Below are 22,402 nucleotides of genomic sequence, written 5' to 3'. Positions count from 1 at the left end.
TTTATTCACTCAAGATGGGTTTTAATGCCAGTTGTGAACACTTGTACTTAAATCTCATCCTGGGTGATTTATTATCAAATCACCCAGAATGCATGTTAGTGCCATGTGTGAACCTGCCTTAAAGTTTTACTGCTCCTTTTGGAACCACAACCAGATGTTTCTAATTCTGCCGTAGAGTGCAAACTAATGGTGCTGCTAAAATTACTGTTCAGTAGTGCAGTGTTTCCCCTAGTTAACTTGCCATAGCAGGGTGCTCATCCATGATTTTTGTTGACGAGGGGGACAGAGACATGTCTGAGCGCAGCTTGTACTACAAAATTTTGAGCGGGGGCAGGGGGCGTTCAGCATGAGGGAAGAGGCAACATGAGTGCTGCCTTTAGCTTTTTAGCTAGAGAGCCCGTATTTCACGCTGCTAGCTTAGTGCTATGTTGGTGCCGGGTTGGGGAATGGGGGGTGCAAGTTCAGTTTGGTAGGCGGGGTGCTCAGTTCTGTTGATGGGGTGGGGCACCCTGCTTGTATAATGGAAGGGGAAACACTGTAATATTTGTAAAGCACACATTAAGAACTGCTGGGTTAAAAACAACGCAATTTGTAACCCAGCTCCACGTTAAAGTTGGACAGAGTCAACCGTGGATACTTTTATCTCAGTAGGATGGGTTATCAGAATGATCCAGCATGCCAGGGTTATGTTTTCTACCCTCAAATTCTGTTAAAATTACTAATTTGTTGAATTAGAGCAACTAAAACATTAAAGAAACTTCTCAAAATCATGGTTATTAGATAATTACAACTTGGTTTAATAGTTCTAACAAGGTTAAGTAAGGTCCTCTGGACGGCTCCTTCTTTGTTGAAATTTTTCTTCTTTTATCCGAAAGACTTCTTCAGTGCAGCACGGTGGCGCAACTGGTAGAGCTGCTGCCTCTCAGCGAGCAGGTCCCTGGTTCAACTCCCAGTCCAGGGGCCTTTCTGAATGGAGTTTGCATGTTCTCTCCGTGCATGCATGGGTTTTCTCCGGGTACTCCGGTTTCCTCCCACAGACCAAAAACATGCATATTAGGCTGATTGGTGACTCTAAATTGTCCCTAGGTGTGAGTGAGAGAGTGAATGGTTGTTTGTCTCGTTTGTCTCTATGTGTCCCTGTGATGGACTTGCGACCTGTTCAGGGTGTACCCCACCCCTCGCACAGTGATTGTTGGACATGAGCACCGGCAACCCCCGTTACCCAAAATTGAAGAAGCGGGTAAAAGATAAGGGATGGATGGATGGATGGACTTCTTCAGTCTTTTGGATAAAAAACAAAACATTTCAACAAAGAAAGATCCATCCAGAGGACCTCATTGATAGATTTATTTTTACCTGGATTACTGAGCATACATCAGGACATTGATTTAATAGTGCTATTAGCCTCGTGCAACTAACACTAATTAATGTTATATTAATGACCCAAAATAACTGTGTAGTGCAAACACTTTTTTAACAAGCCTAACCAGATTGAATGTTTTTACATGTTTTTTTTTTTTACCATTCTTTTTTTTTTTTTTTTTTTTTACATCCTAAACCAGAGGTCCAGTCAATTTCAGTTTGGTCAACTTCTGGCTTAAACGCAGGCTGTAAAGAGCAACACAGCTCATCTCTAACTCAACCACAGTGTCTTACCTTTTGACCCAGTATTTAGTCAAACCAACCCAATCTATGACCCTATAGCTTTAACTCTGAAATTGAGTTACCAAAACAACCCAGCAATTTTCAGTGTGCATATATTTCATCCAACCATCATCTTCCGCTTATTCCAAAGTCTGGTCATGGGGGCAGCCGCTTGAGCTGGGAGGCCCAGACATCTCTTTCCACAGCCACCTCTTCCGGCCCTTCTGAGGATTCCAAGGCATTCCCAGGCCAACTGAGAGGCGTAGTCTTTCCAGCGTGTCCTGGATCTTCCCTGGGGTCTCCTCGTTGGACATGCCCAAAGCACCGCCCTAGGGAGGCGCCCAGGGGGCATCCTTACCAGATGCCTGAACCATCTCAACTGGCTCTTCTTGACGTGGAAGCGTAGCGGTTCTACTCTGAGTCTCTCCCGGATAACTGAACTTAATCTCACCCTATCTCTAATGGAGAGTCCAGCTACCCTGCAAAGGAAACTCATTTCAACTGCCTGTATCCTCAATCTCATTCTTTCAGTCACTACCCAGAGCTTGTGACCATAGGTGAAGATAGGAATGTAGACCGACCAGTAAACAGAGAGCTTTGCCTTACAGCTCAACTCCCTCTTCACCACAACAGACCGGTATAGAGTCTGCAATACTGTAGATGCTGCACCAATCCGTCTGTCAATCTTACGCTCCATTCTTCCCTCACTCGTGAACAAAACACCGAGATACTTGAACTCCTCTACTTGAGGCAGAACCACACCCTCAACCTGAAGAGAGGAATCCACCCTTTTCCGGTTGAGGACCATGGCCTCAGATTTGGAGGTGCTGATTCTCATCCCAGCAGCTTCACACTTGGCTGTGAAACGCTCCAATGAGAGCTGAAGATCACGGCACGATGACACCAACAGGACCACATCATCTGCAAAGAGCAAAAATGGAATCTTGAGGCCAACTAACCAGAAACCCTCCGCCAGCTGTCTGCACCAAGAAATTCTGTCCATAAAAGTTGTGAACAGAATCGGTGACAACAGGCAGCCCTGGCAGAGTCCAATTCCCACCCTGAAGGGGTCCAACCTACTACCGGCAATGCAAACCAAACTTTCGCACCTCTTGTATAGGGACTGAACAGCCTGTAACAATGGGCCTCCAATCCCATATTCACAGAGCACCCCCCACAGTGTACCCTGAGGAACATGGTCGAATGCCTTACAGTTCAGCTCTCTCTTCACCACAGTGGACCGGTAAAGAGTCAAAACATCAATGGTATTTTTGTTTTACTACCCCCTCACCGGTTTTATTTATTTATTTATTAATTACTATTTTTTCTTCACTGCTGCATGTCCAAAAGCAGCCAGCTTAGACAAAGAAAATAAAAACACAATGAGGAGGTTTTTACCTGCATTTGGGATTTATCTGCTCTTATTGCTTTTCACCTCTTGCTAGCTCACCAGATCAATTTTGGTGTGCCTCTGGAGACCACACAAGCTGCCGACAGTCACTACACGTGTAGCTCATCAAGTATTTTTCCTATTGATTGCACTGGTGCACAGAGAGTTAGCATCAAGCCAACCTGGCCTTCTGCTCTTCCAGCTCCAAGCCTTTGTAGCATCACCATTTTCAGCCTTTAGACCTTTGCTACTTCCAGCAAGCTGTCTACTGGCTTTTCCACTTGGGCTTAGAAACAGAATGTTGATGGAGGAAGCCTGGGCTTGCTGAGAAGAATGCCAAAAATAGTGTTGTTACAGGCGGAAAGACTACTTCGTTCTGGGGGAGGGGTGTGTGACCATGAGGGACAGTCTGAATTGGACACCTCTATCGAGGTGTGAAGTAGAGTTTTTGTCTTTTTCCACAGAGGAAGGGGAGAGAAGGTTATAGTGGAGTGTGAGGAGGGTGGGCTGTGTGGCTGTAATAGTGCAGTGGGAGTAAAGAGACCAGAGGAAACTCTGGAGACTGTCACCAATTGTCACCATGAGTCGCCTAGCTTTTGTGTTAATTTTTATTTATCTGTGTAGTGTGAAAAATCTTCTTCCTACGAATACAAATAGATATATTTGTTTGACTCCGTCTATATGGGATAGAGGGAGCTGGAGGCCACGTTTTATATTTATGGGAATTTGTGACCTTTTTAAATGAAGCTGTTAAGGCTTTTGTCCAACATAGACAACATAACAGAGTCATGATTTGTAGTCCATGTTAGAGCATAATGTCAGATTGTATGCATGGTATATTGTGGTGATAACTCACACCAGCCTCAAGTTAGTAATATAAGAAATTTAAGAGTTTATTTGAGATGAAATGCCTATGATTCTTAATCAAAACTTGAAGGTGGTGTTGATAACTGCACACACTGTGGACACTACTGACCGTGGTGCATTTTTCATATTTTTTTTAGCTGCTACTTCCGCTGTTCTTGCCCAGAATAGAAACATTAGTTTGTAAACAGATTGATTTTTACAGGCTTCCATACTAGAGCCCGACCGATCTGGAAATTTTGGCTATTGCTGATACCGATATAGGAAGGGGAGGCGGTCACCGATAAACAATATAATAGCTGATTTATTTATTTTTTTGCTTTGTCCACACCCAAAAATCTAAGTAAACAGCAAGTGGAGCGGGGCTTGTTCATTTAGCGCATCTGTTAGCAACCATGAAGCTAAGCAAATCATATCCACACTTTAATTAATCCCACTCTAGGTTTACATGTGGTGCACTGGTCATAATAAACAGTCTTCCTAACGTACGTTTGCATTTGCTATCATTTACTAGTCACCATAAAGTTATCAATTGTGTTACAAAAATATAAATAAAACAAAGAAACACCCATCCCTGTTCATTGTTTAAACAGTCAGTCATGTAAGGTGAAGGCCTAATTAGTATTGATCACAGCAGTGGAGTTTTTTTTTTTCAGAGAAGTAAAGATTTCAGACAAATAATGCATTTCATTGAGGACAACCAAGATAACATTACTAACACTGATATATTTTACCTCTACGGTAGATTTATTGTTCTGGATAAAGATTTACAAAGCAATAGCCTATGCTAGGCTAACTTGAGAGGCATGTAACTAATGACAAGCCGGTTGGAGGATTGAAGATAATTTATTATTGTTGATTTGTTTTGTTTTAGTTTATTTTACAGATCAGTTAAAAATAAACTTACCAAGCTCTGTTAAGCAAACTACGCCACACAGCTTCGTCTGCCCTGAAAGTGAAACCTAAGGGCCATGACTTGAAAGTAGTCTTCATGCACCCTCTGCTGGATACATCGTACAATTATGGTTTGTTCCCAGCATTTTAGGGGTGAAAATTAGAAGTGCTTATATCGGTGAATAATGGGGCAGTTATCACCAATAGGCCCCCAAAAATCTATACTGGTCTAAAATATAATAGAAAAATCCCGTTCTGAATCATGCCCTCTCTTTCCACTTTGCTTGATTACTGTACATCCAAATTCTTTGAAAACAAGAAGTTTTGCACAAGTTTCTCTTTTGTGCCAAAAGTCTGTTTTTTCTCCCTGCAGCCATGTCTTTCTGCCCAGCTGTCTGAGCAAATTCTATTAGATCATGTGAGGAAAATATGCAACCCAACATTTGAAAAGGAAAAAAGCTAAAACTAAGTGGCTGGTTTTGTAAACACACAATAAATAAACAAGTTTTAACAGACGGACCATGAAGCTCTGAAACAGAATGCTTTTGTTTTAAATTAGCTGTGTGCATAGCGAGATGCTGTGAAAACTTCTCATCAACACAGCAGTGGATATTTACATGTCTAAACAATGTAAAGGAGGTCAGCGTACTCCATGAGGATTAGTGCAATTATTGCTTTCTCTAAACGTGGCTATTTTTACAGCAGCTGAAATTGTTGACAAAGGTTGACGTCCAATTCAGATGAAATTTTAATAATTTATTTTTGTGCATGTCAACATGATAAATGATGGGACAAACTGAAACAACAGAGGAATTTATTGAATATATGTAATATATAAAAGTGCCAAAAGCATATAAAAAAGCTGAATATTTGTCACGTTTTCCACCTACTCTTTGCATTTCTTTCTATTTTTGTGACTGTATACAGCTCACCTTTACTGTCCAAGAAGTGTCAAAACAGCAAGATTGCCTTCACGCGTTTGATACAGAAGGGACAATGATGGCCGTTCAGACAGGAAGCCAGCGTGTTCAGATGCCTTCAGATTATTGTAAAGAAGTGCATGTCTGAAATAGACTTACCACCCACAGCTGGAGGTCAGGGTCTTCCTCCAGCTTGCAGGAGGTTTCTATCATCGTTGTAGGCTGTCAGTGTGAATGCTGGACTGAACGAACAATCTGTCTTCCTTTCATTATTCACGTCTGCTTTGCAGCCTTATCTCACATCCCTCTCCTGAGGAGGAGGTGCGCTGTCACTGATTCTCACTCCTCATAGGACCACAGCTTTTTTAGCTGTTTTCAAAGTAGTAGTTTCTTTAAAGGACAGTTAGGTGCAGTTAAAAGAGAAAGGCTCACTCAACTTGTCAGATTAAGTCGTTTGTGATGATTCGATCATCTCGTTGTGAAGTGATGTATGTAGCCTTTAGGTGTGAATAATAATAATCGTTTTATTTAAAAAGCGCCTTTCAGGACACCCAAGGACACAAATAATAATTCCCTTTAACATACCTTTTCATTTTTTAACTACAGGGTGTGACAATAACATTTATTTTAAACAATTCACGTAGGCATCAGAAGCTGCTTTTAGTCAAATCAGTGAACATTGATACATGCCTATGGCCCGGAATAGGTAAAATAATTGCACTTTTTATTATTTTTAAGAAAAATATTATTGAGGCAAAAAGTTGTCACAAAAACCGATATAGGTTTAGGTTAGGTTAGGTTTATTTGTCATGTGCAAAGTCAACACAAGGTCAACAATGTAATGAAATGCTTAGGACAAGAAGAATTGTCTCGACTCACCAAAAAAAAAAAAACCCAAGAAATATCAAAGCATGCAGCAAAAATACTAAAAACATACTAAAATTACTACTAAAATACTAAAAAACAAGGCACCAAAGTTGAAAAAGAAAAACATCTACAGTATGATTCAGTTAGCAGTGAGGTTCTTTCAACATCATGGTTCTGTTGTGTTAGCGGCATGGTCTTGTTAGCAGCTTAGAAGATCCTGTCAGCAGGTCCAGTCCGCAGCTTGATGGTAATAACAACCGCAGCATGCCCTCACAGACCGCAGTCCAGAACCAGGTCCAGCAGACAGAACATCTGAGGTTTCCCCACGGAACCGAATAGGTCCATACAGCGTGTGCAGGCAGATGGAGGATCTTGTTAACAGCGTTAGCAGGTCCAGTCAGCAGCTTGGTGGTTATACTGACCGCAGCAGCTGCCCTCACAGACCACAGTCCAGAACCAGGTCCTGCAGACAGAGAACATCCACGATTTCCCCGTGGAAATGAACGGGTCCCTAGAGTTCGGTCCGTGCAGGCAGATGGAGGCTAGCGCTAGCAGCTAGCAGCCCCTGCTAGCAGCTTGATGGTAATAACAGCTGCAGCAGCTGCCCTCCCAGACTGTCCTCCAGAACCGGGTCCAGCAAACAGAGAACATCCAAGGTTTTCCACACAAAGCCAAACAGGTCTATAGAGTTCGGTCTGTGCAGGCAGATGGAGGATCATGGAGACAGCCGCCATCAGACCAGAGCCTAAGCCTGAGGCTGGAGAGGGGCAGGGAACTGAACCACTATGGCAGTATGGCAAGGCAGCGACACACAAAACTCCACAAGTGTGTCGTGGTCTTACCTGTACCATGAGTGTGCATTGTAGGTGCATTATAGATATTATGTCAGTAAACAGCGTGGTTGTTTTTTTATGCAAACTCTAGATGTCAGTGTCTAGGAATCATCTATTTGTACAAATATGCATAGAAAGTTTTTGCCATGGCTTCTTTTACATTTTCAGCTTTTTGTTTTTGAAACACAAACATCAAACCTTAAGGTTAAAAAAGAAGGAAAGTCGGAGGATCATCAAGGTTGGCGGGCTTCTCTAGAGAATTATCGTATCTGTATTAACGATTCATGATGGTCAGTTTTTGAGATTTCCATGCCTTTTAAACCAAAAGCCAAAAACACAAGACATTAAAAAGCTGAGCATTCCTTGAAGGAATGCATATCACCTGCCTATTCGCATTTTCTAAGCAAGCAATAAATATGGTTTTACCATCTATAGATTTAAATTACCTAAAAAGAACTCATAAATATGTCGTAGAGGTTATTTGTGAGCTTACACACACGCACACACACACTCATATATATATATATATATATATATATATATATATATAAAACCCAAATCATGTTCACTCAGGTATGACACTCATTTATTGGCTTTCCAAATGGGCAATGATTGATGAAAAGCACATCAGAGGAGCTTTTGGATCCCCAGAAATTTTTGTAACTGTTGTAAATGTAACTATATCCTTTTTTTCTGTCTCACAACATAAAAATGTGTCTAATCAAAGTTTGTAGAAGTATTTTCATGGAGTCTGTTTAAGTTGCTATGCTCTGGTAAGATATTTTCCAAGATAAAGGGAATCATGAGTTTAGCTGTACAGTTTTTGGTTCGTACAGCTTCTCCATTGCACAATGTTGCATTATTAACAAAACATAGGTAAAACAGCACACATAAGAAATGGGCTTCTAAATACATGAGCACACCACAAAATATTGACTGACAGGGCAGCCATGGGTTTGTAGTCATGCCAAGGGGTTTTACTAGATTTAAAAAAAGCCTTTTTGGGTGGTGCACGTCAATCCTTGAGCGTGTTTAAATTTCATATACAACAAACAATGTGGTGCATCAACAATTAAGCTCTATCTTATCTCTAAGGAACACAGACCAAACTAAGGTCAAAATCTCTCCACTGTCTGGATCAATTCAAGGTCAGATTTCTCAATATTTGTTGTCTTTTGCTGGTCAGCTGCCAGAGTTGCACACCGACAGAGAGACGTGATACGGAAAAGAAAACTAATCTGGAGTCTTCAATTCATATTTTTGAAACACATGAAGAAGTTGAAGTTTGTTTCTAGTTGCAATGGTTATCAAACCTATAAGTACAGAAAATTTCATATACAGTTGTCCCTCGATTATCGCGAGGGTTACGTTCCACACACCCCGGCGATAGGTGAAATACCGCGAAGTAGGAACACTTTATTATTATATATATTTTAAGGCTTTCTAAACGCTTCCCACACTCTTGCAATGTTCTAAACTCTTCAACCTACACAATTTTAACAACATATGTATATATACTGTACAGTACTGCAAAATTTTACTCACTAGCTCTGCAAAACAGCAGCTCGGTTCCAGTTCTGCAGACCTTCCCTGCACGGACGAAGCCCACCGCCCCATCCAGGTTGATGTGCATGTAGATAATTGAACTTCAGGAAGCTTCAGGATTATTTGCGACTTTCATGCCAGTCCTGTGAGATTAATAGATAGCGTAGATTTGTGTTTCAAAACTATCCCTCTATTTTGGTAGAAAGCAGTGGCCGGAAGCACTGTTGGCTTCTGGGTAGTGTAGTTCTTTTAAATGGCTTTACAGTGTAGGATTATTGAAAGAAAACTTCAAAATGGCGGTGCCAAGTAGTTTTTTCGTTAACTTTTTATCCCTTACCGTCCCAATCACGAGTAATATTAAAGTTGTATATCGTTGATAACCATGAAAGAGCGAGTTTGCGAATTAGCAAGGGACTACTGTAAATGAAAGAGTAAAATACTTTCTCTGCTACAAATGGCCCAGTTACTCTGTGGCCATATTTAAAGAGTTTTGCTGTAGTGAAGTGAAGCAGTACATCAAGCCTCTGGGGTGTTGTATTCCACATTTACTTTTCCTCCTCATGTCTAACAAGGTTGAGTCAGGTCCTCTGCACGGATTCTTCTTTGATGAAACATTTATTCTTTTATCCGAAAGGCTTCTTCAGGCTGAGGAGCTACAACAAACTCAGCCATAAGCAGCACCTACTCCTAGTGGATGTTTATAAGACTGAGTTTGTTGCAGCTCCTCAGATTGAAGAAGTCTTTTGGATAAAAAAACCCAAAATGTTTCAACAAGATGAGAGGAGGACCTGAGTCCAGAGGGCCTGACTTAACCTTGTTAGATTCATCTACCTGGATTATTGAGCTTGAATCAGGACATTTCCTCCTATTGGTATTTGTTTAGAAAGAGGGATATTGTGTGTATTCATCGAACAGCTGTCAGAGAAGTCTAAGACACGACCTTCTCCTATATCTTTTTAAATTTGCAACTTCTAATCTGCCATTTCCTCTCACAAATCCACCCAAGTTTATCTCAAATATTTATTATTTCTGTTCTACTGAACTCTGTTTACTCTCCTCGTCTTTACAGATTCATTGTAAAATGTAGTTGCACAAAAATCTTACAAACTTACCACTTGAACATTTCTTTGGCAGCACGAATTACTTATTTTTGAAGAGTTTGCTTTAATAGATTAAAAAAATTAAATCTGGTTAATACTAGAAAGATCGTTTATGTAACGGTTATTTAGTGAACGTTAAAAGTAAATATTTCTTTTGTTTTTTTTCAGGAGTTAAAGTAATGGCTTCAATTGGTTGGACACATGGGAAGCCATATCATTTTAAACTCATTGCATATTTGTTTCTTCTTTAATTCAAAACATTCCTGCTCTTGAAAGATGTGTTTTGAATTGGACATTTCTTAATAAATTGTAGAGTTAAGAAGATGTGAGCCCATCATTTAACAAAACACAGGATGTGTTCATGCATCAGTTCTGACCAATGCAACCAATTTCTTAAACCCCCAGGATATTACTGTGTGGTTGACCTCTTATTGGAAAATACAAGCTGTATTTCTCTAACTAATCAATAGAAATGCCACATTTGTTTATTACGCCCCATAAACAGCCTCCCAGGTCTGACATAATTTCATTGGAGACAAACAACAAGTTTTGTATTCTTCATGAGTTTTCAAATATGACCTAGATTGATTAGATGGGAAATCCCAAACACACTCCATCAATATATCTACCCAAAGTTCATCCACTGGTGTTGATGAACTATGCTTAAAAATTGTTAGATGCATAAAAAAGCTTTTAGAAGGAGTTGTGCGAAATGTTTCTCAGTATGCGATTATTACTTAGAAAAACACTTTCGTTGTAACGCAGTAGTTCATGTATCATAGTTGTTGGAGCACTGATTCAAAACAGACCATTTTTCAGTTTGGCTTTTCAAACATGATCAGTGCACCAAATGCACTTGAACTTGCACAATACGAACACAAAAAACCCCACCATAGAACATTTTCACCAACTCACACTTCCAGTAAATCAGGAATAAATCCCAATTTTTTAAGTGTGTATGTATTGTTCACTAACTTTTATTCTACATTTTAACTCTACTCCTCTGTGAATTGCCATATTGTCTGAGAGGAGGAGTTTGAGCCCCTAAGTGATCCTAGGAGCTCTGCTGTTAGGGGCATGTGGGTTATGTGTTTGGAGCCAGGGCTGTAGGAGGGCCTCGTAGCCTGGGGAATGGCGCCTCTATCTACCCATGGGGCCTGGTCAGCCTCAGCCCTAATGAGCTGTATGGGTTTGCCTTCCTGTGGGCCCACCACCTGCAGGAGTGGGTTGATGCTATGGATGGCAGCTGAAGGTGGAGGCCTTGGTGCTCTTACCGTAAATTACCAAATCTGGCTCTTGGGACATGGAATGTCACCGCTCTGGTGGGGAAAGAGCTTGAGTTTATGCATGAGGTTGAGAGGTACTGATTTTAATACTAATATTTAGCAAATATTTTTGTAGTTAAAACATTTTAGTGGTGTAGGAAAGATTGTCCAAAATATTTGCTCTGCTACTTTATGCAGTCTGGATTTTCAACCCACCCAAAGAATCCTAAACAGAAAACTCGTGAAACGCAGCGATTTGCTAAAATATAGTCGTTAGGTGTTGAAAAAGTTTAGGCAATAAAATTCTGGTACATCTAACATTTCCTACAAAACCCTGCATTTACCATGAACTAAACAAGTACTTTTATCTGTAAAGGCCCTTAACCCCCACCATTTCCTTCCTAAACAGATCTCTCTTGAAAATGAGCTCCTCTCGTGACTCAATGAGACTACCTGTATAAATAAAAGGTAAATGAAAAAAAAAAGTGAAGAAACCATCGTGGAGCTCAGGAAAAGTCTGCAGAAAAATCTGTCTTCATTCTGCTGATATCTAGTTGTTCACTTGCTGATTCTTGTTGACGTGTGATTTATCAGTCTGAGAGAATGGCATTAAATATGATGGTCATGATTGTTGAGTCTTTTCTGAGGTGGCAAGCAAAGAGCGACTGGCCTTTTTTTAGACCATCAAATCTCATCTGCTTCTCTGTCCTGCAGGACTGCACATTTCAGCCCCAGCAACCCAAAGATGTGCACACAGACACACACACACACACACACACACACGTGGTTTCTCATTAATGAATGTGTGTTGCCTTCATGATGAGATATAGGAAAAAGATGGCACATTTTCAATTGCTACGTGAACAGAGACCAGAAAAGGGTAATGGAGTAAATTAAAAAAAAAACTTCTCTGTCTAATAATTAAAAGTTAAAAGTCAGTAGCTTGTCTTGATTATGATTAGTCCGTTAATTTGTAAGCTATGTCTTCCTTTATTTCTCCAGTGAGTGGAGCGATGAATTACTGGCCCGTGAAACTCATCACCCGGAGATTAGACCTGCTTTGTTCTTGTATCATTGCTAATATAAATATTAATTGTGTTTTCATTTTGTTGTGAGATGAAATGTCCACTAGTATTAAATGCATAGCAGCAGAAAAGTCATCTGTAGAATTCAGGAGGTTAGTCTAAGACATGTTCATTTAGGTTTAGCAGTGGTTTTGTTGTAAAATTGAGCAGAAATAATCTAGTAGATGTATCATTGTATGACAAAGGTTTATCCCAGGTTTTCAGTACCTTCAGAAAATATTGGTGTGCTATTTGAATGTAGAAGGTAGATAGATGACTGGTGTTTTATTTAGATGTATTTTAATTTTCTTTAGTGTTACCTTTAGAGATTAGAGATTGTGTAATGCTGATCATGAAAACTCAGAGAAATTGATAGCTGATTTATAAAACAAATTTGTATATTTATATACAAGTATTTATTTTATTTTATTTGTTATATATGTTATACTTATTTTTGGACAATTTATGGTCCAAAACAGTTTTTTATTCATACATATTTATATGTAATCAAAATTTAAAAAGAAAAGTGAAATGATTGCCAATTACTCGACTGAGTTCTGAGTCGTCTTCTGTACATATTCTACGCTACAGTTTGATGTAGTTGCAAGTAGGCCTGTCACGATAACAAATTTTGCTGGGCGATTAATTGTCTCAGAAATTATTGCGATACACGATAGTATTGTTTGAAATTTGACAATAATTAGCAATTATTGTCTAATTTGAGAAGAAATGTTGGTTAATTTTTGTGTGTAGTACCTTTTTTGACATCTGGATGGCAGCATAAGACTGTTTGAACTGAAGGATGGATAGTTAAGCAGCTTGTCTCTTTAAGAAAAATGGGAGGGAGGCCCCTTGGCTGACATGGGCTGTCTCTCGTTTTCGGTTCTGAAAATGACGGACGCTCGATGTGGTTTGAGCTCTTTAGCATAGCATTTGTCACACAAAGCTTTTAATAAAAAATCAGTAAACAAGTTCTCAGCTTCTTTTTGCAGAGAAAAACAACTTTTTAGACGAAGGCACGGGTTTCAACCGTGAATTGTGGAGCTTTGACAAGACGGAGGTTTTTTCTCAGAGGTCAGCCTGTTAGCTTAGCTAACAAAATGCAAATTTAGATGGTTAAAACAGATTTTAAAGAGAAAGGGAAGGGTCAGTGAAGAACACTGGAGTTGAGCCTTTTGTCATCCAGTGTCTTCAGTATAGAGAGACACGAAGAAACGATAAAGCCGATAAATGAAAACGAGGTTGATATTTTCATTTATCATGCGATTAATTGATGTATTGTTAATTGTGACAGGCCTAGTTGCAAGCATAAAAGCATCTATTTGTTTTCTCTAAAAAATAATTCATATCATTAATTACAGCTTTAACTTTTTTGTTGGTAGATGTGGCAAGATTCTTTTAAAAGTTCTCTAAATATTTTGGTCAATCTACTTGGTCTGTTGGTGTTTAGGAAAAAAGCACCCGCATCATAAAACAGTGCAGTTTTTATGACAAATCACAGTGACAAAAATGTGTATTGCAATTATAACAACACTGTGCTGCCCACAAATCTACATGCTCAATACTTGACTTAATAAAATGTGCCAATCAGTGAGTATGTACGTGAATGAGTATGCAAAGGATTTAGTGTGTAATTTTTAATTATAGTATATAAATAGTAAAACGGTAATATCTCTTCAGGAGGTTTTATGGTAAATTAGGTGGTATATACAAATAGTGTGTTTGCTGTTTACAGAGACAAATGGAGTTGGCACAGACAATGTATAAATTACCATCTAATTTAGAGGGATATTTTATGTGAACAAAAGGAGTGATATGAAGTGACCCAGTTTTCTCATCTGGAGTCACTAAGTACTTTGCAAAACATCAAAGGGCAATATTTTAGATATCAAGGGGAAGTGGAATTAAATAGGTATCACAACCACAGATTAAGTATGCAAAATACCTGCAGGGAGGGGTTACAACTTAATAAACATTTTACTTTTGAAAGTGTCAGATAGGAAAATAAGATTAAAAGTTAATTTAAAAATAGGCCTCCATACTTTGAAACTTTGAAAAAAAAAAAAAAAAATGCAGTTTGACAGTTTACAGAAAAATGCCAGGAATTTAGAACACACGCATTTTATGAGAATATGAGCAATGTTCAAGTTATTTTTTTTTAATTTTTATTAAAGACTGACATTTTGATGTAACCTTTTGGTTTGTTGCTTCACAGTTGCATTTTAATTGTTGCCATTTTGGATTTTCTGAAGGGGAGCATATTATATATTCATGCATCTACATGTGGAGTTACTTGAGTTGGGACTTGAATTTGCCGTTTGGCTTACGTGACAGGTTTTAAACAAAAGGTGGCAGCTTTAGATTGACAAATGAAAGGTTCTTAAGTCAGAAAAGTTTTAAAGTCAATGCCTTGCAGTTGTTCTTTTTTTTATCAGCTTGAGCTTAAACAGCAGATGATAGTTATGCACAGATAGATTAGCTGAGTGACCTGAAACATGTCTTTGATAATGTGTGCATGAATAAAACACCTCTGATACATGATTGTGTTATTATTTTTATTTACTAAAATATTTCATGAACTGCTAGACAGATTGTAATGAAACTCTCAGAAAATAATCAGTGCATGCGAGTCTATGACTTAGAGTCAACCTGGATCAAGATGGCTGCCACTGCAGATAAATCTTAAAATACATAGACGTTTCCAAAATGTTGTCAGTTTTAAAGTTACTGAGCTAAATCTGTTGTGGTAGTAGCTGGTGCTGATCATCAATGCATAATCTGAGTGTAAACAGATTGTACAAGATCTATTTGGAGTCCACTCTGGCTGGCTGTGAGCAACTTGGCTCATAGCACAGATGGATTTTTAATTAAACTAAAATTATTATTGCATCTGCAACTGATGGCACACGATGGCACACCTTGGACTGGTTTCCAGTGCACTGCAGGGCCAACGCTGAGACACAGAAAGCAGACAGTGATGCACAAACATACACTTGCACTTAAAAAATAAAAAAAATCGAACCTCCATTTAATCTGACCTTTTAATTTAACCTTTTTGGACTTTCAGGAACAAACCAGGCTGCACAAAAAAATCACTTAAGTGCACGAGAAGAACATGCAAGCTCCACACAGAAAAGACCACAGCCATAATTCAAACCTAAGACCTTCATGGTTTCTAACTGCGAATAATTCTGTAAACTACATTACCAGACTCCTTTTTTTTTTTTCCCAGCACATACCCTGCTTACCTTCTCCTGTTTTGTAATGTTCAACACTAATTGTTTCATGCTCTAATAAAAGATGAGTTTGTAGAAAAATGTTATTTTTAATATCCGGTCTTGAAAGAAGAAATCAGCACGTGTTGTGTAGAGAGGTCTAATCACTATCATAGTGCGCTGTATCATTCGGGATTCATAAAAGATAAAAGGAGGTGATCTGTCTTTCTGTTGATTTATTAATCCATAAAATCACTAAATGTTGTGATGAAGAAGATAACCTGCAGTTTGTTTCCCTGTAGAGATCTATACGTATACACCTCCAGCATATTACCCTGATCAAGCTCTACTGACTTTTTAAATCATTATGAGCATGTCACTATTTTAACTGTGCATCACTTCCTGTTAGTCAGGCTCACACATATATTTTTCTCATGTCCTAGTTTCAGTGACTCATTTGATACAGAATCCTTGGAAAATGTGTGTATATGCTTGCAGTACAGTAACCTGGTTGTGTCTCAAGTTACTGCTCGTTATCTAAGCAAGTTCAAGGAGACTGGCATTGATTTCCATAGACCGGTTCAGTGCTGGAGGCTTTGCAAGGATTACAATCAAAACAGTCAATCAGAAAACTGAGATTGGTGATTTCTTTTAGTGTCAACTTTGTTTCCTTTACTTTTTCAGAGTAGCACAGTGTAGTCACTGGTCAATCATAGCAACAATAACAATATATAAAATATTTTTTAAATGAGTTATATAATTCTTAATCTTCCTTCTACATGTTTTATTGAGGCAGAACCGTCAAACTGAGAAAATCACTCACTCACTTATGTTACACAGTATCATTACATAAACAGTGAAAGATTTAAACAAAAACAGAATATAATACAGTGCAAAGATAGTCTCAAAAGAAGAAGTTTAAAAAATATTTCTACGTTCTTGTAGTTTTTCTTTTGGCTGCTCTTCTGCAGGGCTCATCACAGTGAGCAAACTCACATAAACGATTTGGCAAATGTTTTTTGCTGGATGCCCTTCCTGATGCAACTATCTATACACACACACACACACCTATATATATATATATATATATATATATATATACACACACAGTAGTCCCTCGCTACTTCGTGGTTAATTTTTTGCGGACTCGCTCTATCGCAGTTTTTCTAAATAAGATTGTACATGACAGAAAGTTGGCTGATTGATGGATGAGCTGCACAATCGGCATGTAATTTTTATTTAAAATAAATTATTTAGCACCTCCTGCAACTCTGTGCAGCCCATGCTGCAGGATAAACTTCCCCCTGCAGCTGATCAGCTGATCTCTTTGCAGAGCGGAAAAGTGGGCATGGCCAAGAACGCTTGCAAGTGGCTGAGAGCAGTGGAGGCAAAGAGAGGGAAATCGTGACATGCTGTGCTCTTTAGGAGCGTTTAGAGTTTAGAAACATTGTTTAGAATATTGCAAGAGTGTGGGAAGTATTAAAAATACATATACAGTGTATACACTGTATAAATACATTTATATATGAACTACTGCTTGTACTACTATTCATACTTTCTGGCTTTCCACTTATCGCAGGGCTTCAGGGTACGGATCCACCGCGATATATGAGCTAATCAGACCCTAAACCCCCTGTTAAAACTGCTTGAAGCAAATGTTACTGAGGGCTGTGAAGAATGAAGTCAGTTTCTGTTGGCTGTGACCAAATAACTGGTTTGTTCACCATCAGCTATGGCTGCTCAAACAAACTCCTGTATATTTTTCCGCAAAATAAAATTGGGGATTTGACATCCTCCAACAACTGACCTGACAGCTGCCATATATGATTAAATCATGCTGTAGCTCAGATTGAATGATTCCCCGATTCCTCTGATTCCCTGAATGAAATCGGGGAATGAAGCAGCTTCTGTAAAAAGTTGCGTTTTTACAGACATTCTGCCTTCTCCACAGGAAAAGGCTGTTATGGCTTCAAATTCATAATCGCTAATACTTTGTGTGTTTTTGTGTATGACTGGTAGAACAAGCCACAGCTGATAAGTGGCAAGATTGATGGCAGCACCTCTTCCACAATTTCATCGAGCTAAGAAAGTGACAAGTAAAATACTGAAGTGCAAAATCATGCCATATATCATTTGCTCAAACCCATACAAGATGTAGTTGTAGTCGATTTAGATGATGGAAATGTGTTCTTGGATGCAGATGAGTAGCTCCTGTGATTTTTCAAACAGGCATTATGTTGGCTGCTTTCTGTCATAAACTAAAAACGGACTCAGGTTTTAGCATTCATTCAACCTTTATTTATACAGGTTAATCCCATTGAGCCTCGGGGGCTCATTTACAAGAGAGACCTGATTTTAATAAAGAATGATGACAACATCCACCATTGTTCATGCTTCATCTTATTGTTTTTATGCTATAAGTGCTCAGCGTCTTTTTAGTTAACTTTTTTCTTAATTCATATCTTAGATCTTATTACTGTTTTTCTTTTTGCATTTTATTGTTGGTTGTAACTGGGACCCTGTGTACACAATTTTGTTCCACCACATGAAGCATATGTGGTGTGAATGATAAATAAAGAAACTCGGAATTTGAACAGTGAACAACAAAGACGACAATAGACAATCATAAAGGAAGCGTACATATTATTATTTTTTAACAAGTGAAAATAAAATGGTAATTAAAAGGAAAAGTAGCACAAAAAAACAGCTAGATTATAAGGTGGTGTGGAATACTAAAACAGGAACATGTCTGCGTTGGTTTTTCCCATGAACTTAACAGATGTTTGAAGCCACTTAGAGAGGTCAAGGTTGAGAGCTTCAGGTCTTTTTGCAAGATATTCCAGGAAACAGGAGCGGAGAGGAAGGAGCATGGCCAATTATATAAATAAAATCTTTAAAAGTGCTATGTGTTGTCATCATTGTATGTTTTTATACAATGATGAAATTTATGCGTTACCCATCACACGTGAGATACACCCAGGTAGAGCAGCAGGCAGCTAGGTGAGCACCCGGGGGAGCACTTAGGGACACTACGACATGTGGGCATGGCGGGGAGTTGACCTGTGACCTTCTGGTCCCAAGTCGGCTGCCCTACCACTATACCACAGTATAAGGATTCAAATGACATTGCAGGGGGAGTTATTTACATTAGCATGATAAATTAAACCTCAAAGTAAAGCAATAGTCTGAGCAGTAACAATCCACTCTGGTGTCATGATCATTTAGAGCGCCTCACAAATGGTGGAAATTCAGTCTTTAGAATGAGAATCTCCAAAAATTGCATCATGAAATGTCTTACATCATCTCTCCTTTCAGTAGCATCTGCTGGCTGTTTCTTCTGACTATTGCCAGGGAGTGAATCAACAACGACTCTATTGCTGAACTATTCTGGTCATTTATTCCTCCTTTGTCTCTCACTAAAATATTAATCTGTCACTTTGACACCGATCATAACTGAGACCAAGCTGAGTAACTCACCCTTGTCTTTTCCAGCTGTCCTACGATGATTCATCAGATACCTCATTCCTCGGCAATCCCTTGAGAACTATTTAAAAAGCATAATGCAAAATTATGCGGGACTAATGTCCTCTTTTGAGAAAATACGGTGCAATATTTATAAACTTTCTACGCACACCACCAGAAAGTGCAAAAGTAGACACTTCCATGTGGACGGTAATGCAGCTTTAATGGACTCGCATGGGAGGGCATATATTCATATTAATGTGTAAAAAAAAAAAAAAACTGGGTTATTTCAGCAGACATTTTACATCTCACTTTAAAACTCCTCCAAGAATGATTATTGTTCTTGCTCTAACCCTCGTGCACTTTGGAAGTGATCAAATTTTAAAACGGGGGAAGTATTACCAGAGTGTTTAAGTGTTGTATTGTAATAAATATTGTATTTTTTCAGCTGCTTCTTGGTTTCTTCGAATTATGTTATGCTTCTGGAGCACTAAAACTGAATAATTATCACCACTTTCGTTTTTACTGTAAGGCCTGCCTCACTTCTCATTTCTACTGTATGTATTGGGTCAAACATGGGTTTTAAAAACTGACTTTATTTGGCAAACTTAAATGTTTAAGTTTATATGTTTAATACATCACTTTTTTTATATGAGGTTCTTCTGAAAAAAGAAGACCTTCACTGAGGTGGTTTTGATAATGAATTGGGGACATTGTATAAAGACCAGACTGTGGATTTAACCAGTTAAGACAATGAACTGAGATTTTCAGTGACCAGATTTGTCTTATCCAGTCATGGCTAGATGCAAGTTCATATTTTTTAACTTTTATGTTCTACATAGGTGGCATGGGGGTGCAGTTGATAGAGCTGTTGCCTCTCAGCGAGGTCACGGGATTAAATCCCAGCCCGGGACCTTTCTGGGTGGAGTTTGCATGTTCGCTCCGTGCATGCGTGGGTTTTCTCCGGGTACTCTGGTTTCCTCCCACAGACCAAAAACATGCATGTTAGGCTGATTGGTAACTCTAAATTATCCCTAGGTGTGAATGAGAGAGTGAATGGTTGTTTGTCTTGTTTGTCTCTATGTGGCCTTGTGATGGACTGGAGACCTGTCCAGGGCATCTCCCATCTCAAACACAGTGACATCATCTGGATATGGTGACCAGTGACCCAAAAAGAAAGAAGTGGGTAAAGGTAATGGATGGATGGATGGATGGATGGATGGATGGATGGATGGATGGATGGATGATGGATGTCCTATATATCGAGACGGTCTTGTAGCTTGTAAAACCATCTTGGTTCACCCACTTGGCTCACTTTCCATCTGTCTTTCTGTTGTCCATTTGTCCACTTTATAACAATTTCTTTTGAGTCAGTGTCTGGTTGCATGGCCTAATTTGGTTCCAAGCAGCCTCCCATGTATGGTTTGATTAGTTTGATATACAGAGGAGTTCATGACTGACTCTACAACTCCAATATGCCCAGGTCCAGACCAGTGGTTGTCAAAAAAAAAATAATAATTACCAACTCTTCACCTCTGTGCTTTACTGCTGCTATGAGGGTTAAGTTTAGAGTTAGTTTGCTCTTATCTGCCTAATAAACATTGTTCAAAAAGTCTTGTGATTGAAGAAGAATCTACTTTTTTTTCCTGTTACAAATGAGCCATCCTAGTTAGTCTTTTTTTTCTGATTTTACTGTCATGAACTTTAACACGGAGCAAAGCTGACTGAGGCAGGGCAAGTCTGACATTTTAGCATTTTTCAATATTATACTACTTGACCACAATGTGGACTTGATGGGATTTCCTCTTTAGGAGTAATTAATAACTATTTAGGATTTTTCTATTATACAATAACAGACTACAAGTTATAACAAGTTGGTGTTTTCCAGATTGAAGGGCAGAAACAGTTGATTTTTTATGGTCATTGATATCATATGGTCAGTATTTATTCTTTGCCATTTTGTTAACACACACCTGAATTCAGAGCAGCAAACTGTAAAAACTCACTGGTGTTTAGTTAATCACTGGCACATCATGAGCACATGGCTGCTACTTAATTATGTTAATTCTTATTAATAGATGTTCAGAGTTTATACTGATCGGGTTTTCTTATTTTATTTAAATCAGCAAGACTAGACTAGTTAGTTGCACAACATTTTATGAATGCTTTCTTCCATTCAGGAATGTCCTTGTCTTCGTGGTTTCATATGCCAAAATTAAAAATAAATTCAAAGAATCTGTCTGATGATATTGTGAAATAATTTCATGCACCTTACCTTCTGTGCGGGTTTGTGTGTGTGTTTCATTTACGTAGGAGCGGAAGCTGTGTGCCTTTCCGTTTATTGAGATCTACAGACCTGACGTCATCAACTATATGGTTCCACTGTCTCGCCAAGTAGACTTCTTCGTGCCAGAAATGAAAGATGAAGTCAAATCAGAAGTGAAAGATGAGGACTCTGATGAGGACAGAGGAACGGACATTACAGGTAAAGTTCCAAAACTTTTTCAAATATAAAAAAAATAATAATAACTTACCCAGGAGACTTATTTTGTGTAGATGGAAGGATCCGCATCCCCCCGGCATATGAACAATGGATAAGAGCAGTCATGTATCGCATTAATCTGGAAAAGATTAGATATACAGCTGAAGCCCAGCGATAAGTGAAAAACTGTGAACTAGGAAAAGTAACACAAGTAGTAAGTAGTAGTTCATTTTAGGATTTATATATATATATATATATATATATATATATATATATATATATAAAGGAATTTTAAACCCTTCCCACACTCTTGCAATATTCTAAACAATGTTTCTAAACTCTAAAGGCTCTAAAAGAGCACAGCATGTCATGATTTCAGCTCTCTGCCAGCGCTTTCGGCCACGCCCACTTCTCCGCTGCAGAGCAGAGATCTGACACGAGGAAGCTTCTCGCTGCACACAGGTTCAGCAGGTGCTAAAGAATTTGAAATAATTTATTTAAAATAAAATTCCATGCCAATCGTGCAGCTCATCCATCAATCAGCCAATTGTGCATTATGTCCAATCTTATTTTGAAAAACCGCGAAGTAGCGAGTCCGCAAAAAACGAGCCGTGAAGTAGCGAGGGACTACTCTGTACTTTGAAAGGTTCTGTTAAGAGGTTTTGGGACACTTGGCAGCCATTTGCATCTTATGTTCAAAATGTGTCAATGCCTGTTTAACTTGTTCATGTCTGTGCGGCTGATCTGGTGTGGGAGGGGATTTAGCTATTTTGTTGTGTTTTGTGTGTTTGTTCTAAAAAAGGGGAAAAAAAATCAATAAAAAGACTTTGATTAAAAAAATATAAAAGAAAAATAAC

General features: G+C 38.8%; 1 protein-coding gene across 1 annotated transcript in view; it reads left to right on the top strand.

Moving 5' to 3' along the window:
* The window catches only part of tex264a (testis expressed 264, ER-phagy receptor a), a 103,639-nt gene that overhangs the window by 68,294 nt on the left and 12,943 nt on the right, over positions 1 to 22,402 (top strand). The window contains exon 3 of the mRNA XM_037679549.1: positions 21,377 to 21,548. Within this exon, the coding sequence (XP_037535477.1) occupies positions 21,377 to 21,548 (172 nt within the window). The remainder of the gene's footprint in view (positions 1 to 21,376; positions 21,549 to 22,402) is intronic.

Source organism: Nematolebias whitei, chromosome 7, assembly GCF_014905685.2.
Source record: "Nematolebias whitei isolate Nwh7 chromosome 7, NemWhi1, whole genome shotgun sequence".
NCBI lineage: Eukaryota > Metazoa > Chordata > Actinopteri > Cyprinodontiformes > Rivulidae > Nematolebias > Nematolebias whitei.
This window is presented reverse-complemented; position numbering and strand designations above follow the sequence as displayed.